This window comes from Triticum urartu, chromosome 7 (genome assembly GCF_003073215.2).
Source record: "Triticum urartu cultivar G1812 chromosome 7, Tu2.1, whole genome shotgun sequence".
In the NCBI taxonomy this organism is placed as follows: Eukaryota; Viridiplantae; Streptophyta; class Magnoliopsida; order Poales; family Poaceae; genus Triticum; species Triticum urartu.
In genome coordinates this window covers 585,490,217-585,506,358 of record NC_053028.1, presented here as the reverse complement: position 1 = coordinate 585,506,358, position 16,142 = coordinate 585,490,217, and the positions used below count along the sequence as shown (strand labels likewise).

Here is a 16,142-nt window from a genome sequence, read left to right as displayed (position 1 = left end):
TGCCGGTTCGAACGGCTATGCATTAATGTCGGTTCGTGTTGAACCTTTAGTACTGGTTCGTTCCACGAAACGGTACTAAAGGGGTGGTGGCAGACTGGCGTCAGGCTGGGGCCCCATGATCACCTTTAGTCCCGGTTCGTGGCACAAACCGGTACTATAGGTCTAACCTTTAGTATCGGTTCCTTCCACAAACTGGGACTAAAGGGGTCTGACCTATAGTCCCGGTTGGAGGCACAAACCGGGACTATAGGGCAATTTTCAAACTCTACCCCCCCCCCCCTATCGCCATTTCAGTTTTGAAAAAAAAAAGAAAATGATAAAAAATTCAAAAATTAAAATTCTTCGAGATGTAGTTATATTACTACATCTACTAGTTAGGGAAATTAAAAAACTTAAATTTGGACATGTTTTGCAAAAAAAGTGTTATGAAAAAGTAAAACGGCTATAACTTTTGCATACAATGTCGGAAAAAAATGTATAATATATCAAAATGTTCAGCATCAAAATCCGCATTAGATTTTGACGGCCTATGGCCGGTTTGCAATATTTTAGAATCCTCAAATTCCAAAAGGAAAAAAAGATATGCTCAAATTTTAGTTTTTTTAATTTTGGTTAAATCTGGTCAAACTACTTATTCAAGAAGTATTAATGTTACTACATAATTATTCAAGAATATTAGTATTACTAAATAATTATTTCAATTTTTTGAATTTTGGTCAAATCTGGTCAAACTGTGGTCAAACTATGGTCAAACTTATTCAAGAAATATTAGTGTTACTAAATAATTACTGTCTTTTAGTATAATAGTTTCAAACTCAAACGGTGAAACATGTGACCTAATGCTCAAGCTAAACTACTGAGGGTTAATAGGATTGACAGCTTACATTTGTCAGGAAAAAAACAAGTGCAGACCTGGAAAGTAGGGGGAATAGAATTCCGAAGTTAAGTATGCTCAGGCTGGAGTGAGAGGATGGGTGACCGACCGGGAAGTTAGACAATTTGGAATGAGTGATCCACACTTGAGCAGTTAAGAGGGGTAACTAAATCATCAAATAATTCAGAATTCCAAAATTTTCAAAAAAAATACCTTTAATACTGATTGGTAACACCAACCGGTACTAAAGGTCCCCCATACCATGGCGCGAGCTCACGCCACGTGGTGGGCCTTTAGTGGTAGTTCGTGCCAAACTGGTACTAAAGGGGGGAGGAGAGGGGGGCTTTAGTCTCCACCCTTTAGTGCCGGTTGCAGAACCGGCACTAAAGGCTCTTACGAACCGGTAATAAAGCTCCGTACGGGAGTCTGTTGGCCTTGTAAATTAATTGTTATGATCCGTTCAACTTATGTTTAAATGCATCATCTTTCGGTTCAAATTTGATTGAATCTGTGCAAATTTAGTTTTACTCCGCTAACTTTAGGAGATCAGCTAGGTGTGGCGAAATTTTAGTGGACTGTATATATTTCAGTAAGGTATATACTCTGCTAACTTTTAGGGATCAGTTAGAAATGCCCTTACACGTTTTGGGAAACCATTAGTGGTGTGGGCTAGCAAATCGGATACGTAGTTTGCAGCGGGCTACCCGCGGAGGATTTTGAGACACGTCTTTTCTCTTCACCGTGAGATCGAAAACGAATGGTCTACCACAGCGATAAACCGCTGGAGGGTTTTTGAGGTCGTGATACATATTTACAGTACTACTGTACTTACTGTACATGACTTCATTTGCTGTGGAATGAGCATAACCACGTCAGGTGATATTCAGAACTGACCTTCTCTAGAAGAAAGTTACCATGAGCCAGTAATCTACTCTTACCGGTTATGATCGTGATTATTACTTCCCGCGAAAGGGCCAATCTTATTGTTGCACTTGCACGCTAGTCATGGATGTCATTGTCCTACGTACAGCGGGCATTTGCATGCTTAACCCAGCAGGTGTACAGCAAAAAAATAAACCCTGGAGTAGAAAAGACCGCGTTGCTGCACCATGGGCCCATGGCCAACACAAGACAACTTATTTACCAAAGCTAGTGAAGTTAAAATCTTTATCAACCGAAGCTGCTCTGCTACAAATGGAAGCCACATCGATCAAGTTGCAAACAACCAACCTGTGGGGCACTTGCTAGTTGGCGAGTCGAGGACAGGCTACCAGGGGGACGGCGGTGGCGGGATCCTGTCGTCTAGCAGGAGGCAGAGGAGCACCGGCGGCGGCGGCCGACGTCCGTCCGTGTGGCAGCAGAGGAAGGCCTGCGGGCAGCGGCGGGCGGAGGCCCGCTCCCGCGTTCTTGGGGCAGCAGGCGCTTGATCGCAGACAAAGAGCAATACAAGGAAGATTGTTTCTTTGTATACAAGAGCAAGGCATGTGCCTACGGTATGTGTACTCTTGATGACCGTGAAGGAAGGCAAGAATCTTATTCTCTAGTTGATGAGCTGACACACATCGGATAAGACAGTACGTACTTGCCAAGTTTCGGCAGATCAAAAGTTTACTTATGTTCAGAAGAGTCGACAGGTGGGGTGACATTGGCAGATCCCACTGGTCTGGTCTGTTAATTTACACCTGACCCAACAACACCCAGGGCCATGGTTGAACCACCAGTGTTCATACAGAGCTCCAACTGGAATCCAGACCCACTACAAGGGAAGGATGGCATTCGTCTTTTCTCTCGGAAGAAAAGGTGGCCATGGCTTGACCATGAAGCTAGCTGGTGCTTGGAGCCTCCTAGAAAGACAGAGAAGAAGAATATATCCTATACATGAAGCATCCCAAAGGAACACATAGTATGGTATTTTCATCGAAAATTAACATGGTACTGTTGTGACTGAGTTGTACCTGGAGTCTGTGATATGGTGATACCGCTTTTGATCAATGAGGGAAAACCTGAATGCGATACTGAAAGTGGTATCAAGGGACAGAGACTGAAGATTGCATGTGCACAGCTTATAGAGGGAAGACACTGCATTATTCAGGTGCACATCAGAAGTTTCAAATGAACTCTGATCCCTTCTTCTCTTTCCAAGATAACTTCTCGAGTTCCTGTTCGGAATGTCCCAAAACATGCTCACATCTCTCATGTTTGTTAGGAGACCAAATTCCTGGAAGAAGCCAGTTGGCTGCTCAAATAAACTAATTACTTTCAGCTCTTCTAATCCTTGCATGTTCCCAGTTCCATCCGGTAGCTTAACCCCTCTATCAATCAACAGATGCACCAAGTGCCGAAGTCGAGCGATGGTTGCTGGCAATTCAGTTATGAACGTGCCTTCGAGGTTCAGTGTCTCTAGATTCCGCAGTTCGCCGATTTGTTCCGGGAGCTCAGTAATACGTGTGTTTCTCAGGCTAAGGTACTTGAGTTGAAATGAGCTAGATATGTTGTTAAGATAGCCTGCTAACATGTGGCAGCCTTCCAAGTCCAAAACCTGCAAAAAACTGGATTTAAACAGAGAAGGGATTCGCATCGAACGCCCAAAAACAGTAAGTGATCGAACATGAGAATAAATCAAGTTTGGTCGTAGGATATCTCCATTGCTTTTTTTTCTTTTTGAGATTATGTGGCCTAACAGTAATCTCAAAAAGAACATCTTCATTGCTCTTGTGCTGGAGAGATAATCGACGAACCTTGTTATGTGGCCTACCAGTAAGCTCTGGAACACCAAGTAGGGTGACAAAGTTCTCTTCAACAGACTTGTACACTATGAAATCAAGGATTGTGTCATGAACTCGGCATACTGTCACCTCCCTGTACCTATTTATATGCCATGGTTGGATCAGGCTCCTGTTGATCAGCTCATTGAAGCACCTCTCCCCCAGTTCATACGTAGTGTGCCCGCTCCTTCCTTGAATAAATCCCTCTGCCTGCGATCCATCTTCTTATCAGACGGCTCTTCTCAATGGGATAATCCTCTGGGAATATACTTGGATACAATAGACAAGTTTTCAGATCGTGATGGAGGTCAAAGTAACTAAGGGATAGTATCTTTATCATTCTTTCAACACTTGGATATCTTTGATGTGCACAACCAATGGAACTTTGCACTTGGGCCCATTGAACCACGGTCTGAGCTTTGTTCGCTAGTAGGCCAGAAATGGTAATAATCGCCAGCGGCAAACCGCCGCATTTCTTCAATATATCATCACAAATTCTGTTGAGGTGTGTGTGTGTGGGGGGGGGGGGGCACTGTCTTTCTGAACTGAATATTCTCTTGAGGAACAACCCCTTTGAGTGCATGGCACTAAGAGGCCTTATTTCATAAACATGGTCTGCATATGTGGAGGAGCATGATTCGGCCACTGCCTTTATACGCGTTGTCGTGATTACTCTACTACCAAAACTGTTTCTGCGAATTGCACATTTGATAATCTCCCATGTCTCTACGCTCCATACGTCATCAATCACAATGTAGTACCTGCCACATGAATTTGGTTGTAAATTTAGTCATAGACTGTAATGTTTCTAAAGTGCGCATGACCAAAGTTCCTATTGATGGATTAGCCATAGGGGTGATGATTATAGCTTCATACCTTTTGTCTCGAAGGAAATATAGAATGTTGTCAATGAGTTGTCTCTCATCCCCAGATTCAGTGCCACTGTGCTCTAGCTTGCTCAGTTGGCTCAGAATACCTCTCAGAACCTTCACCGCTTCAGGGTCTCGAGAGACGGACACGAAAGCCCGGTACTTGAATTGCTCTCCAAACGAGTGGTAGATTTGGTTGGCAGGAGTCGTCTTGCCCATCCCACCAAACCCCACAATGGACGCCGCCTTCAGCTGCTTCGGGGTCCTCCACCCGGGACAGCCTTACGAGGAATGCGCCCATGTGCTCGAGCTCTGGCTTGAGGAACTATCACCTCGCCACGTACGCACGCGCCCCCCAGCATGCCGGCCAGCTTCTCCAGGACCGGCCCCAAGGACCCCGTGGCGGCGCTCACCATCAACCCGGCCATATTAGATGGTTGCGTGAGGAAATGGTAGGAAGGAAAGGCAGAGCAGGCACCACCAGAAATGGCGGAAGAGCTCACAGCACGCACCTGAACCAGGGAGGAGAGAGGGTCGATTTCGCCGGCGGTTAGACTGGGCGCGATGGGAATCCGGTCCAGTACCTGAGAAGCAAGGCATAAAAGAGCAGGAGTGCGACCATAATTTAGTGAAGGATGAACTCAGATGGCATAAACATGAATTACGATTTTTACTACGTATTTAGGCCATTGCCAACTTCTTTCCTTGTCGTGCAAGGAAGAAGCCTTGTGGTGATGTATACAACACCAACTGGGCGTGCCAATTACCATGCCGAGGTTGGAACGCCAGGAAATTCCTGGCCTAGGTTCAACACTGGGCAAACGGGTAAACTAGGAGTACCACAAAGATTAAATAACACCACCACGGCCACAGGCACATGAAACACAGGAGATAACAGTTGCCAAGTTCAACTGATAAACAGTTATGTTCAGAGTCGACAGGGTGACTGGTATGTATCCCTACAGATAAACCCAAACTAACAGCAGATCCCACTGGTTTGTTTACACCTGAGCTAACAGCACAAGTTCCCCCCGCCTGTACAACGGCAAGCCAAGCCACCATCCAGCACATGAAACGGGTAAACATTTACATGTACAGCAACAGAGATCCAAAACGGGGACCAAAGGGGTCATCCGCGGTGCAATCTCGGCTGGCTGTCCCCTCTGCTACTACTTGCCCTTCTCTCGCGGAGTTGACAGGGCGACGAGGATGTCAGCCGCCTGAGCGACGTTGCTGCCGGGCTCAGGGACGGGCGCTGATGGCTTATTGCAGGGTCCAAATTGTACTGCCTCCCCGGTCGCTGCAATTGGTAAAGGAGTGTCGATGTCAGTGGAAACAGGAATGATGGTGGCTACGACGTTGCGGGTTAAAAGGAGACGTACTCGGTGCAGGAGCAGTATAACCCATGGTGGCTGCACTCGGCGCCTGAGAGTGCTCGCCTTCAGATGCTGTATGTGTTGTTGGAGCCCCATGGAGCGCTGGCTCGTTGTTGCTTGATGCTGGAGGATCATGGCAGTTTGGCGCGATACTCAGTGCTAGAGAATCGCAGCCTTCAGCGCTCAAAGCTGAAGAGTTCACATGTCCTGCATGATCATGAACAGCCTCGATGATTCGCATATTTGGTAGGAAAGAATCAGTTTTACACATGATCCACAAGTTACCTGGCACATGAGCTGGAGCTGCGACAGAAGAAATCGAATCACCACCATGGCACTTAGTTGGATAAATTGCTTGGCTTTGTGGCGCAATACTCAGTGAAAGAAATTCCGGGCCTTCAGGTGTCATTCTTGGCACAGAGCTGGGACTTTTCATCCCTCTGAATTTGGTGCTTCCCAGTGCCAAAACTGGCCCAGGACATTCAGAGCCCTTCAGACTGAGTCCTGGAGCACTAATCCCACGGCCTTTTGAGGCATTACTTGGTGCTGGAGAAGCATAACCATGAGATGCAGATTTTCCAGAAGCTGTCCTCAGAAGGACGTTATGAAGTGTAGGTGCCATTCTAGCTGCAGAAGGATCCTGATTTTTGGCACCATGATTTGCAGAGCTTTCAGGTGACATTATTCGTATAGGAGAATCCCTACTTTTGGGTTTCACACTTGGGGAAGCTAGGCATATGGCACCAGAAGAAGTAGATGTTTCAGGCACACTGCTTGGTGCGACAGAATCATGGCTTTTGGGCACCGTAGCTACTGCAAGAGTATCACATCCTTTGGTGCTAAGAGCTGTGGAACTTTCAGCCAATGTATTTGGTCCACAGGAATCGCCAAGGTTACCAAGAGTTAGTGCACAATGCCCAGTTGTTTTATCCAAGGATATGTGTTCTTCTGTTGTCCTTGCAGGATCTTCTGCTGCTACCCTTGCAGGATCACTGGACATCACTTCAACAGAAGATTTATGCCATAGTGATGGCTGCAACAGATCCAAAAATAAAGTTATGCTAAACACAAACCTTACTAGCCAAGGAAGGTAATTAACTAAATAGCAACCTGTAATATTTGTACATATATAACTGGTGTGCTTGAGAAGGGCAACAACAACAACAACAACAAAGCCTTTTGTCCCAAGCAAGTTGGGGTAGGGTAAAATATATTCGAATGATTTCTATATTCATGTATCAAATTCGTTACAATGAATCGTAAAATTCTCAACCAACAAATATAGCAAATAATTAGTAGTTCTTGGAGTTTTTTATCCAGTTTTCCTTTCCATAAAAGGATCATGTGTGCCTCATTCTACGAGCTATGTGCTTACAAACCATCATACAGAATTTATGATACATGCTACTGGAGTTAAAACATTCTGAACTGTGCACCATCACCACTTGATTGCATATTAGGATTCCTAGAAACAGGAGTTGCATATCTAATACCTTCCCTTCTGGAAAGATAACTGGTGGTGGTTTTGGAGAGGTGCATGTCTGTCATGCAGCCATATCCATGCATTACACATCACACGATCACAAACTGAATTTTATGTTGTATACACTTATGAACGTAAGTGCAAGCTGTGTGCATCTAGTACCAGTTCCGCAAAGGAACATGACAAATTGGCAAGCTTCACATGTGGGCCTATCCTCCCTATATAATTTTGTGTGCGACCATTTACAGGCAAAAGTATGACTACATGAGCCAAGAGCTACATTAGTGTGTGGATGCACTGACAAATGTGCATATTAATAAAGGTTTCTTAAGGAAGAAAACACAACAGGAGACTTACACAGTAATGGAGTTTCTTTAAAGTTTCCAAAAGTAACTTTTCTCCGACTATTATTATCATCTTCTTCACCATTTCTTCACGACTTATTTCGTTTTCCTGTCAGATAGAGAAAAGGAAATGTTCCATTGCCCATCATACCGCCAAAAAATGGAAGCTAATAGACACGACATTACTTATTAGACTCTGATAGTACCTTCAGCTCTTCATAATGATGGAAGAGCAGTTCCTTTGCTACAGATGATATATGGTCTTGGATCATTGCAAACAGAACTCTGAAGGATATCCATGGGGATGTTGGTGCTTCACCAGTTTCACCCATTATCTGCATACAGATAGGTCTGGTTGCATAAGTGGAGTACGGTGAACCAAAGCTAAAAACATTACATGAAGCAGATAATGTAAAATGTCGAGCAGCATAGCTGGACTTCTACAAGAACAAGTTTCTATTGTCCAACTTTAATCAATCTGAAAAAACAGTAAGGTGCCTCACAGGTTGAAGAGTAGAAATATCCATAGCAACTTCCTTTGGTGATGGGTGAAACCATAAACCCTTCAAGCCAAGTAAGTAATCTGCAAATAAGTTCACCAAAAAGACAGACTCACTCCACTTATCTTGTCTTGATATGACATATTAAAGGTCTTAACACTTATTAACCATCTTACTTCGAACTTTTGGTGAAAGTCTGAAACTAACAAGATATTCTAAACGGATGTGAGTGTTAAGATGGGATGGCCACATAACATAACACTTTGGGTTGGAGCAATCATCAACTCCAGAATCATATATCTCGCTGCTTGGAAAAGAATCTTGTGATCCAGGCGTGATAGCTTCCATGTTGCCCAATATCACTCGGCACAATAACATATACTGCACCGCTTTTTCGTCAACATCACAAAGACCGACACTGCCAAACAATGAAATACGATCAAGTATGTTAACTGATAAAATGGAATAGTCAGCATACTGAGTTAAGATAACACACCTGGTAAAGGCTCGATCTTCTGGTGAAAGATAAACACCAGCGCTCAAGCATGCCTTCTCAGCAGGTTTTCCGGTGTTACCAAACCCATTAATTAGAATCCTAACTATGTCACTCTTTGTAGAACCCAGCCATCCATATCTTACATTTGAATCACCACGATCTTCTTTGGTGCAGCTCATTTGTTTTTCAAAAGCTTGAAGTCGACACTGAGCAGTGATATCATTCGGGGAGTAGCGGTGGATATGAAGTATGTTATTCGGTGTTGCAAACGGACCCATACCAGAGAGAAAAAGGTCCTGAACAAGCAAAAAGTCTTCGCTTCCTCTTTCCACAGATGTGATCTTTTTACGTAATATGTCTGCAGTGGAAGGCTTATGTGGCCCCGGAGGGCCAGATTCAAGAACAACTTGCTTCACCACTTCCTCTGGAGAACTTACAGCCTTATCCAGCATTATTCCCTGTGCACCATCCTCAACATTACTAGAGTCCAAATTGGCCGTTTCATCACCTTCCTCATCAAAGAACAGAGAAGGAAAAAAGCCCTTTCCAGTATCATCATACCATGCAACAGATCGCTGTTTTCTTGTTTGTAGGTTGACAAGACTCATTGACAAGAAATCAACAAGAACAGGCTCATCATCCATCACAGCCACAACACTAGATTTGCCGCCTTTAAATCCTTCAATCAGGGACTTCATTATTAGCTCAGGAAAATTGTGCCAAGAATCTTGTTTGTAAAACACGATACGGCTGGGAACTCCACTTTTCAGATAATTGACACAATCACTGGCAAGATTAGGTCGCGTGCAACAGCACTTGCACCGTTTAGCAGATGGATCAGAGGGTCCATTGTCAACCACGACTCGACGAGACTTGCACTCTTTTGACAGGCAGTTGTCGACAAGCTTGCGCTTCAAGCACAAGGGTTTGGATTCTTGTGGCGACGCCATTGTCTAGCTTGGTTCCTACCAGAACAGATGGAGAAATACGAAATAACCTTAATATGGTACACAATTTACAGGTCTCCCTTCATTTTGACCACACAGCGGTAGAGAATGATCCTGTATGAGGTAATGAATGATGTCAGTCATACAAAATACACACGAGTCAAGAATCTATGCACGGAAGTCGTATCTAACTAATTCACAGAAGCATACTTGAATTCACGGTACTTGACTCCGAAAAAGGAAAATCAACAAATACATAATGAAGGGCCAAAACAAAGTATGTTCTTTTACACCAAGCAAAAATTGGTAGGATAGTTGAATGCTTATTTCTAGCCTTACCACCAACACATGTTTACTGCAACAGTATATAGAGTGCAACAATAAGTGCTAAATGCTCTTCGTGCTATTGTAATCGGCCTTACAGGAAAGAAAACGCAATTCATACAATTTTTGTTAGTAAAAATGCATGATATGATAGTTCAATAGAGTAATTTCTTGCGCAACAATAAGGACAGGCCCAGTGCTAGAAGCTCCCGCACCAGGTGGGGTCTGGGGAACCCTGCACAGCGCAAAGCAGAGAGGCCGCATCGAACCCAGGACCTCTTGGCACAAGTGAGGAGTACTTCACCACTGTGCCAGGCCCGTCCAAGAAGCCTTTTTTATACAAGTACAAATATACATAAAAAATACCAGATATTCTTGACACAACCTTCCTTGTCTTAAGCCATAAAATTGAAGTTGTTAAATAATGACACTGACATGAGCATATAGCTACTTGTGGGCCAAGAAATCGTTCCGCATGTGTTCAGCGTGATACGAGATGCGGTTCACAACAAAAATCATTCAACGTGTAAAAACTGGCCTGCATTAATGATACTAAAGCTTGTCTACGTGTATTATCCACGTAGCAAGTGGAACAGGTCAGGCAAGTAGGAACTAACAGAAATGGCATTGCAAAACAACATCATGATGTGCAAGCATTGGAAAGAAAAATTGCCAGTTTTCGTGTATTAATTCTACACCGCGAAGCAATATGCAGAAACAATTCCGCAATGTTAGCAACTGTGCAGCAGGAAACCATAGAAATACCCATCTCTGCATGAAAACATATCAGGTGCATCCACCTCATGGGGTGCTACCATGACCCAGCCCTACATACACACGTGTCACATTAATTTCAGAAGGAAACACCAACGTTACCATTTCGGTTGGATACAGACAATAGCCAAATCAAGAAAGTTACTCAAGAACCGACAAATTCTTTTCTGCGTAATTAAGTACCAATATAAGATACTCTGGACTAAACGCCTCAATTTTTGTTCTGCTGTATTAAGCCACAAACTTTAATGTTTTTAATTAGTAAAAACTGCATGGCATTCCAATTTTACCAATTCCTTGAGCGATACGTAACACTCCCATACAACTTGCAGACCAAGAAATCATATTTGCAGGTACATCTTCGCGGGGAGAGATACACACACGGGCGACGAAAGCATTGCCACCACCCATTCTATGTCATTCAACCATCGTTCGATGCCCGACAGTGCACACGGCCCAGATTCAGTTGAACATGAGGAAACAGGGGGCTAACAGCACCAATCCTCCAATGAAATGAAATAGAAACTCCACGGCAAAGATGCTATACCTTACTATAACCAACCAGCAAGTGTAACATGCATCTCAGAATCAGAAATAACACGCTGAGACGACTCAGTACGTGGCCACCCAACATTTCAGGGAAATGAATGTGATATTTCTCTCGTGTATAGATTGCACGGCATGACAGCATGAAAACAAACATAGGTACCATTCCACGGAGTTAAGGACTTGCCAGCAAAACCCTAAAATACACATCTCCGTACACACGGAGTCACGGACTAAACAACGTCTGACAACCAATCTAAAAACTCAGCGCGTAGGCACGAGGATTCAATTGACCTTCTGCCCCTGAAGGGCTCATTCGGTTTGGAGGAAATCTAACCGTAGGAATTTAGAGTAGTATAGGAATTTGATAGGATGGCACTTGCCACCCTAAGGAATTGACTTGCCTCGTTCCTACGCGCAAAATGAGCTTTGAGTGGATGTGTAGTTTCCTCCAAAAGCATAGGAAATGAATAGTATTCCTACAAAATTCCTTTACGCATTTCCTACAAACCGAATGCATATATAGGAAATTTTTCTCTGGAATCCTTGTTCCCATGTTTTTCCTATAAAAATCCTCCAAACCGAATGAGGCCGAAATATGGTTTTTAGGCTGAAAACCCAACCACCAGAAAACAGGGGCGATACGTAATACTTCCCATAGAACAACTTGCGGACCAAGAAATCATATTAACAGGTACCTCTTCTCAGGGAGATACACACGCGCACGAGGAAGGCATTGCCACCACCCACTCTATGTGCTCCAACCATCATTCAACGCCTGACAGGGCACACGGCCCAGATTCGGTTGAACATAAGGAAACAGGGGGCTAACAACAACAATCATCCAACGAAATGAAATGGAAACTCCGCGGCGAAGATACTATACCTTATTATAACCAGCCAGCAAGTGTAACATGCATCTCAGAATCAGAATTAACAGAAATAACACACTGAGACGACTCAGTACATGGCCATTCAACATTTCATGGAAATGAATGCGATATTTCTCTCGTGTATGTATAGATTGCACGTCATGCCAGCATGAAAACAAGCATAGGTACCATTCCACGGAGTTAAGGACTCGCCAGCAAAACCCTAAAATACACATCTCCATACACGCGGACTAAAGAACGTCTGACAACGAATCTAAAAACTCAGCGCGTAGGCACGAGGATTCAATTGACCTTCCGCCCCTGAAATATGGTTTTTAGGCTGAAAACCCAACCACCAGAAAACAGGGGCGATACATAATACTTCCCATAGAACAACTTGCAGACCAAGAAATTATATTAGCAGGTACCTCTTCTAAGGGAGATACACACACGCGTGAGGAAGGCATTGCCACCACCCACTCTATGTGCTCCAACCATCGTTCAGCGCCCGACAGTGCACACGGCCCAGATTTGGTTGAACATGAGGAAACAGGGGACTAACAACACCAAACATCCAATGAAATGGAATGGAAACTCCACCGCAAAGATACTATACCTTATTGTAACCTACCAGCAAGTGTAGCATGCATCTCAGAATCAGAATTAACAGAAATAACACACCGAGATGACTCGGTACATGGCCATTCAACATTTCAGGGAAATGGATGTGATATTTCTCTCGTGTATGTATAGATTGCACGGCATGCCAGCATGAAAACAAGCATAGGTACCATTCCACGGAGTTAAGGACTCGCCAGCAAAACCCTAAAATACACATCTCCGTACACGCGGACTAAAGAACGTCTGACAACCAATCTAAAAACTCAGCGCGTAGGCATGAGGATTCAATCGACCTTCCGCCCCCAAAAATTTGGTTTTTAGGCCGAAAACCCAACCACCGGAGAACAGGGGCGGACACAGCCGCTGCACGGGGGTCGGGCTGAGGCAGATCTGAAAGAATTAGACTGTATCGAAGCAAAAAAGAACACCAGGGCACAGCCAACAAACAATTCAAGCGGCGGCAACAAGCTAGGGCTTCCTCACCGATGAGCGGAACCACGGCCGACGGATCTTCAGGACACGCCAGCCAACCAGGATGGGGGTGGGGGTGGGGTGGGCGGAGGAGGAGCACGCCGCCGGCGAGGAAAGGCTGTGGCCACCACCACGCTGATGGTTCCGGACTGCCGGCGCTGGCAAAGGGGATCTTTTTTTTATTTCGCGAGGAGAGACTTGCTTGGGACGGACGAAAAAGTAGAAACCGCCGCCGGGTGCGGGTGGCAGGCAGTAGCGGCGGCGGGACTGGACTGGACTGGGTCGGCCGAATGCGCTATGGGCCGGGCCGGGCCCGCAACATCCGAGCCGCATGGTGGTCGCCCCGAAAGCAAAATCGGCCCAAAGAGCCAGAAAAAAAACACTAGCGGCGTACCGAACAAGAAAATGGGGAAAAACTCCATCAGCTCGACTGGCGGCCGTCAGTAATCTGCTCAAGAAGTGTGCAGCTGCAGCGGATTTAATTCGCAAATTCAGTAGCAACTCAGCGAGCAGCAGCGTCGGCAAGCAAGCAGCGACCAGCATCAGCAGAATCCAACAGCAGGCAACACTGCGAAAACAAGCAAGCAGCCGACCAAAATTCAAGCAAATGGATGGAGAGTGACAGCCGAATGGGAACGGGACGAACACGAGAAGGTAGACGACGGGGGCGGGAGAGGCGGCCACCGCCGGCGTGCAGGCGCTGCGCCACCGCCGATTCACGATCTAGGGCTTCGGGATGGGGGAGTGCGGGGTGCCTACTGCCGCCCGTGCCTTTGGGGCAGTGGAGAGTGGAGACTCGGCAGTGCAGCGACGCAAGGAGGTGAGGAGAAGTGGAGAACCAAAGGGGGTTAGCATTTACCTGATTGGGTTGGGCTTGGGCTTGGGCCTATTAGCTAACCCAAAGGCCGGAAACGCAGAAAATGGACCGGAACCCCCCCAAAAAATGGACTTGGAACTGAATTGAACCCACCCCTGAGGTGGCGAGCTCGCTTCCGGTGAGTCGGTGCGGCGACGGTGAGGGTAACCCTAGCCAATCTTTCTGCAAAGGAGCCGAATTGCTACTGCATCGATCTATGATGGTTGTGGGTTGTCGGCAAGTGGCTTCATGAAGACCATCTTCGAGCACCGTCCTAGGGGTGCGCTCATGAGCTTCATAGGAAGCATTCGGTTCTTTGCAAAGGAAAAATACTTTTGCCTACAACTCGTGCAGGTGATGTAACCGTCTCGTCATAAAGGTTGTCTTACTGTAATTTAAGTCCTAGCTCTATCCTATAACATACTTAAGAGAGAAAGATTTGGTGTCAATGAATCGTAGTTGTCAGACAATAATGTGCAAGCTCTCTACTGGACGGGTTCTCTCCTTTCTCATATCCCCTTCGCTAGGTCTCTGCTCTAGGCTTTAGCAGATGGACCACAGGCGAGCTGAGCCGTGAGATTAGTTGTGAGTTTGAAGCTTTATCTCCATCATTGTCAATACCATTTTATTCAAGAAATGAGAGTCTAGAGAGAACAAATTTTTATGATTCAAGGAGTGCAATTGTTCAATGTTTGTATATGAGGAGCCTAATCCTAAGCATTTGTTTTGGATGTCATCATATATACCTAAGAGAGTAATCTTCACTAAATTATTTATCTCAACATGCAAGCATGTCACAACAACATACAATTATGAATGGGATATGACCCACCTCAGCGTACAACCATGCATGGGAAAAGACCCACCACTACATACAATCATGCATGCGAAAATATTTTTCATTCTATTATTGTACTCATATTCAACAAATTTTTTACAACTGTCCATAATCAAATATAATAAGTCTTATGCATTTTTAATTTGGTTCATGTGTTATTATTCTAAATATAAATATTTATATTCTAGACAATCATATCTCATTGAAACGTATTGCAACCAATTCCAGCGGTTCATCAGGTTATATAGACTTGAAGCGGGCAAGAAACTCTATGTTCTCGTTATATCTCTTGTTTATCCAAAACACGGTGGTTATCATCTTGTGAATCAAGGTTTAGCGAATAACACTTACTGAAGTTGCATGTTCACGATTTTAGTATGAATCAATGGTCGTATTTATGCATCTCGGACCCATGTACGCTAATGAAAGCATGACTATTTCAGGTGGCCAAAGCGTTAGCAATCCCTAAGCTATTCAATGATCATTCACAGAGATCATGCAAAGGTCCATGATGTGCACATGTACTATGCAAGTTTAGGCCTACATATGTGCTCCATATTATGCTCCCGACTTGTATATGATCGTGAACCCACGATGACCATCAAGTGTCCATTTATGGCTCTCTTTACCATCTCACGTGTGCCATGCTATGGCGGCACACCCTTTTGGCACATCGGTGGCACGTGCGTAAGACCGCCTATAGCTAGTATCAGGCAAAATTGTCAAGAAAAGTCATGCTTCTCGAAAATAACTTTTTCAGAGGAGTCACACCAAGTATTTTGTCTTGGAAATTGCGTCTCAAGACTAACTTCTCCAACTTATATATAGAATTCCTGGCGAGCTAAAATCTAACATCTCTGCTTTGGTGAATTCTATTGATTAGATCACCTCCCCACACCTCCTTTTGTAACACCCCCCCCCCTTCTCTTTTTGTAACTGTTCTACCTTACCTTAAAGACACCATGTAAATACTTGTACATTCCTCTCATTTTTTATTAATATATTTGTAGTAGGAGCCTCTCCTACTGTTTTAACCCTAAAAAAAGTCATGCTTCTTGCAATTGAATTTTGGGGAAATGATATGTAACGAAACTAATGAACATACATGCCTTCCTTATTTGACATGATTTAGGCATAATTTCAATTTTTTTAGCTTGGCTTATTTCCAATCTACATGTCATAATAA

General features: G+C 44.5%; 1 protein-coding gene and 1 pseudogene across 2 annotated transcripts; both read right to left on the bottom strand.

Annotated features, from left to right (window-relative positions):
- Positions 1–1,744: 1,744 nt before the first annotated feature.
- On the bottom strand, positions 1,745–5,278 carry LOC125519117 (annotated as a pseudogene).
- Positions 5,279–5,400: 122 nt separating this feature from the next.
- LOC125524377 (inactive poly [ADP-ribose] polymerase RCD1-like) lies at positions 5,401–14,062 on the bottom strand. 2 transcript variants are annotated; one of them, XM_048689434.1, is made up of 9 exons: positions 13,909–14,062; positions 8,708–9,768; positions 8,388–8,629; positions 8,215–8,294; positions 7,918–8,046; positions 7,725–7,820; positions 6,170–6,917; positions 5,891–6,091; positions 5,401–5,808 (listed from the first exon to the last, which is right to left on the bottom strand). In XM_048689434.1, exons 2-9 carry the CDS (start codon positions 9,655–9,657, stop codon positions 5,678–5,680), a joined length of 2,577 nt encoding a protein of 858 aa, XP_048545391.1. In that variant the 5' UTR covers positions 9,658–9,768; positions 13,909–14,062; the 3' UTR covers positions 5,401–5,677. The 2 variants fall into 2 exon arrangements, with proteins under 2 accessions (XP_048545391.1, XP_048545390.1); XM_048689433.1 differs by lacking the exon at positions 13,909–14,062 and adding an exon at positions 13,275–13,513.
- Positions 14,063–16,142: the final 2,080 nt, after the last annotated feature.

Excerpts from the sequence above, each read along its gene's own strand:
- LOC125524377 (XM_048689434.1), bottom strand. The coding sequence starts at position 9,657 with ATGGCGTCGCCACAAGAATCCAAACCCTTGTGCTTGAAGCGCAAGCTT. Across the intron at positions 8,295-8,387 it reads ACTTTCACCAAAAGTTCGAA|ATTACTTACTTGGCTTGAAG; the intron begins GTAAGATGGTTA and ends ACTTATTTGCAG. Across the intron at positions 5,809-5,890 it reads TTATACTGCTCCTGCACCGA|CGACCGGGGAGGCAGTACAA; the intron begins GTACGTCTCCTT and ends TACCAATTGCAG.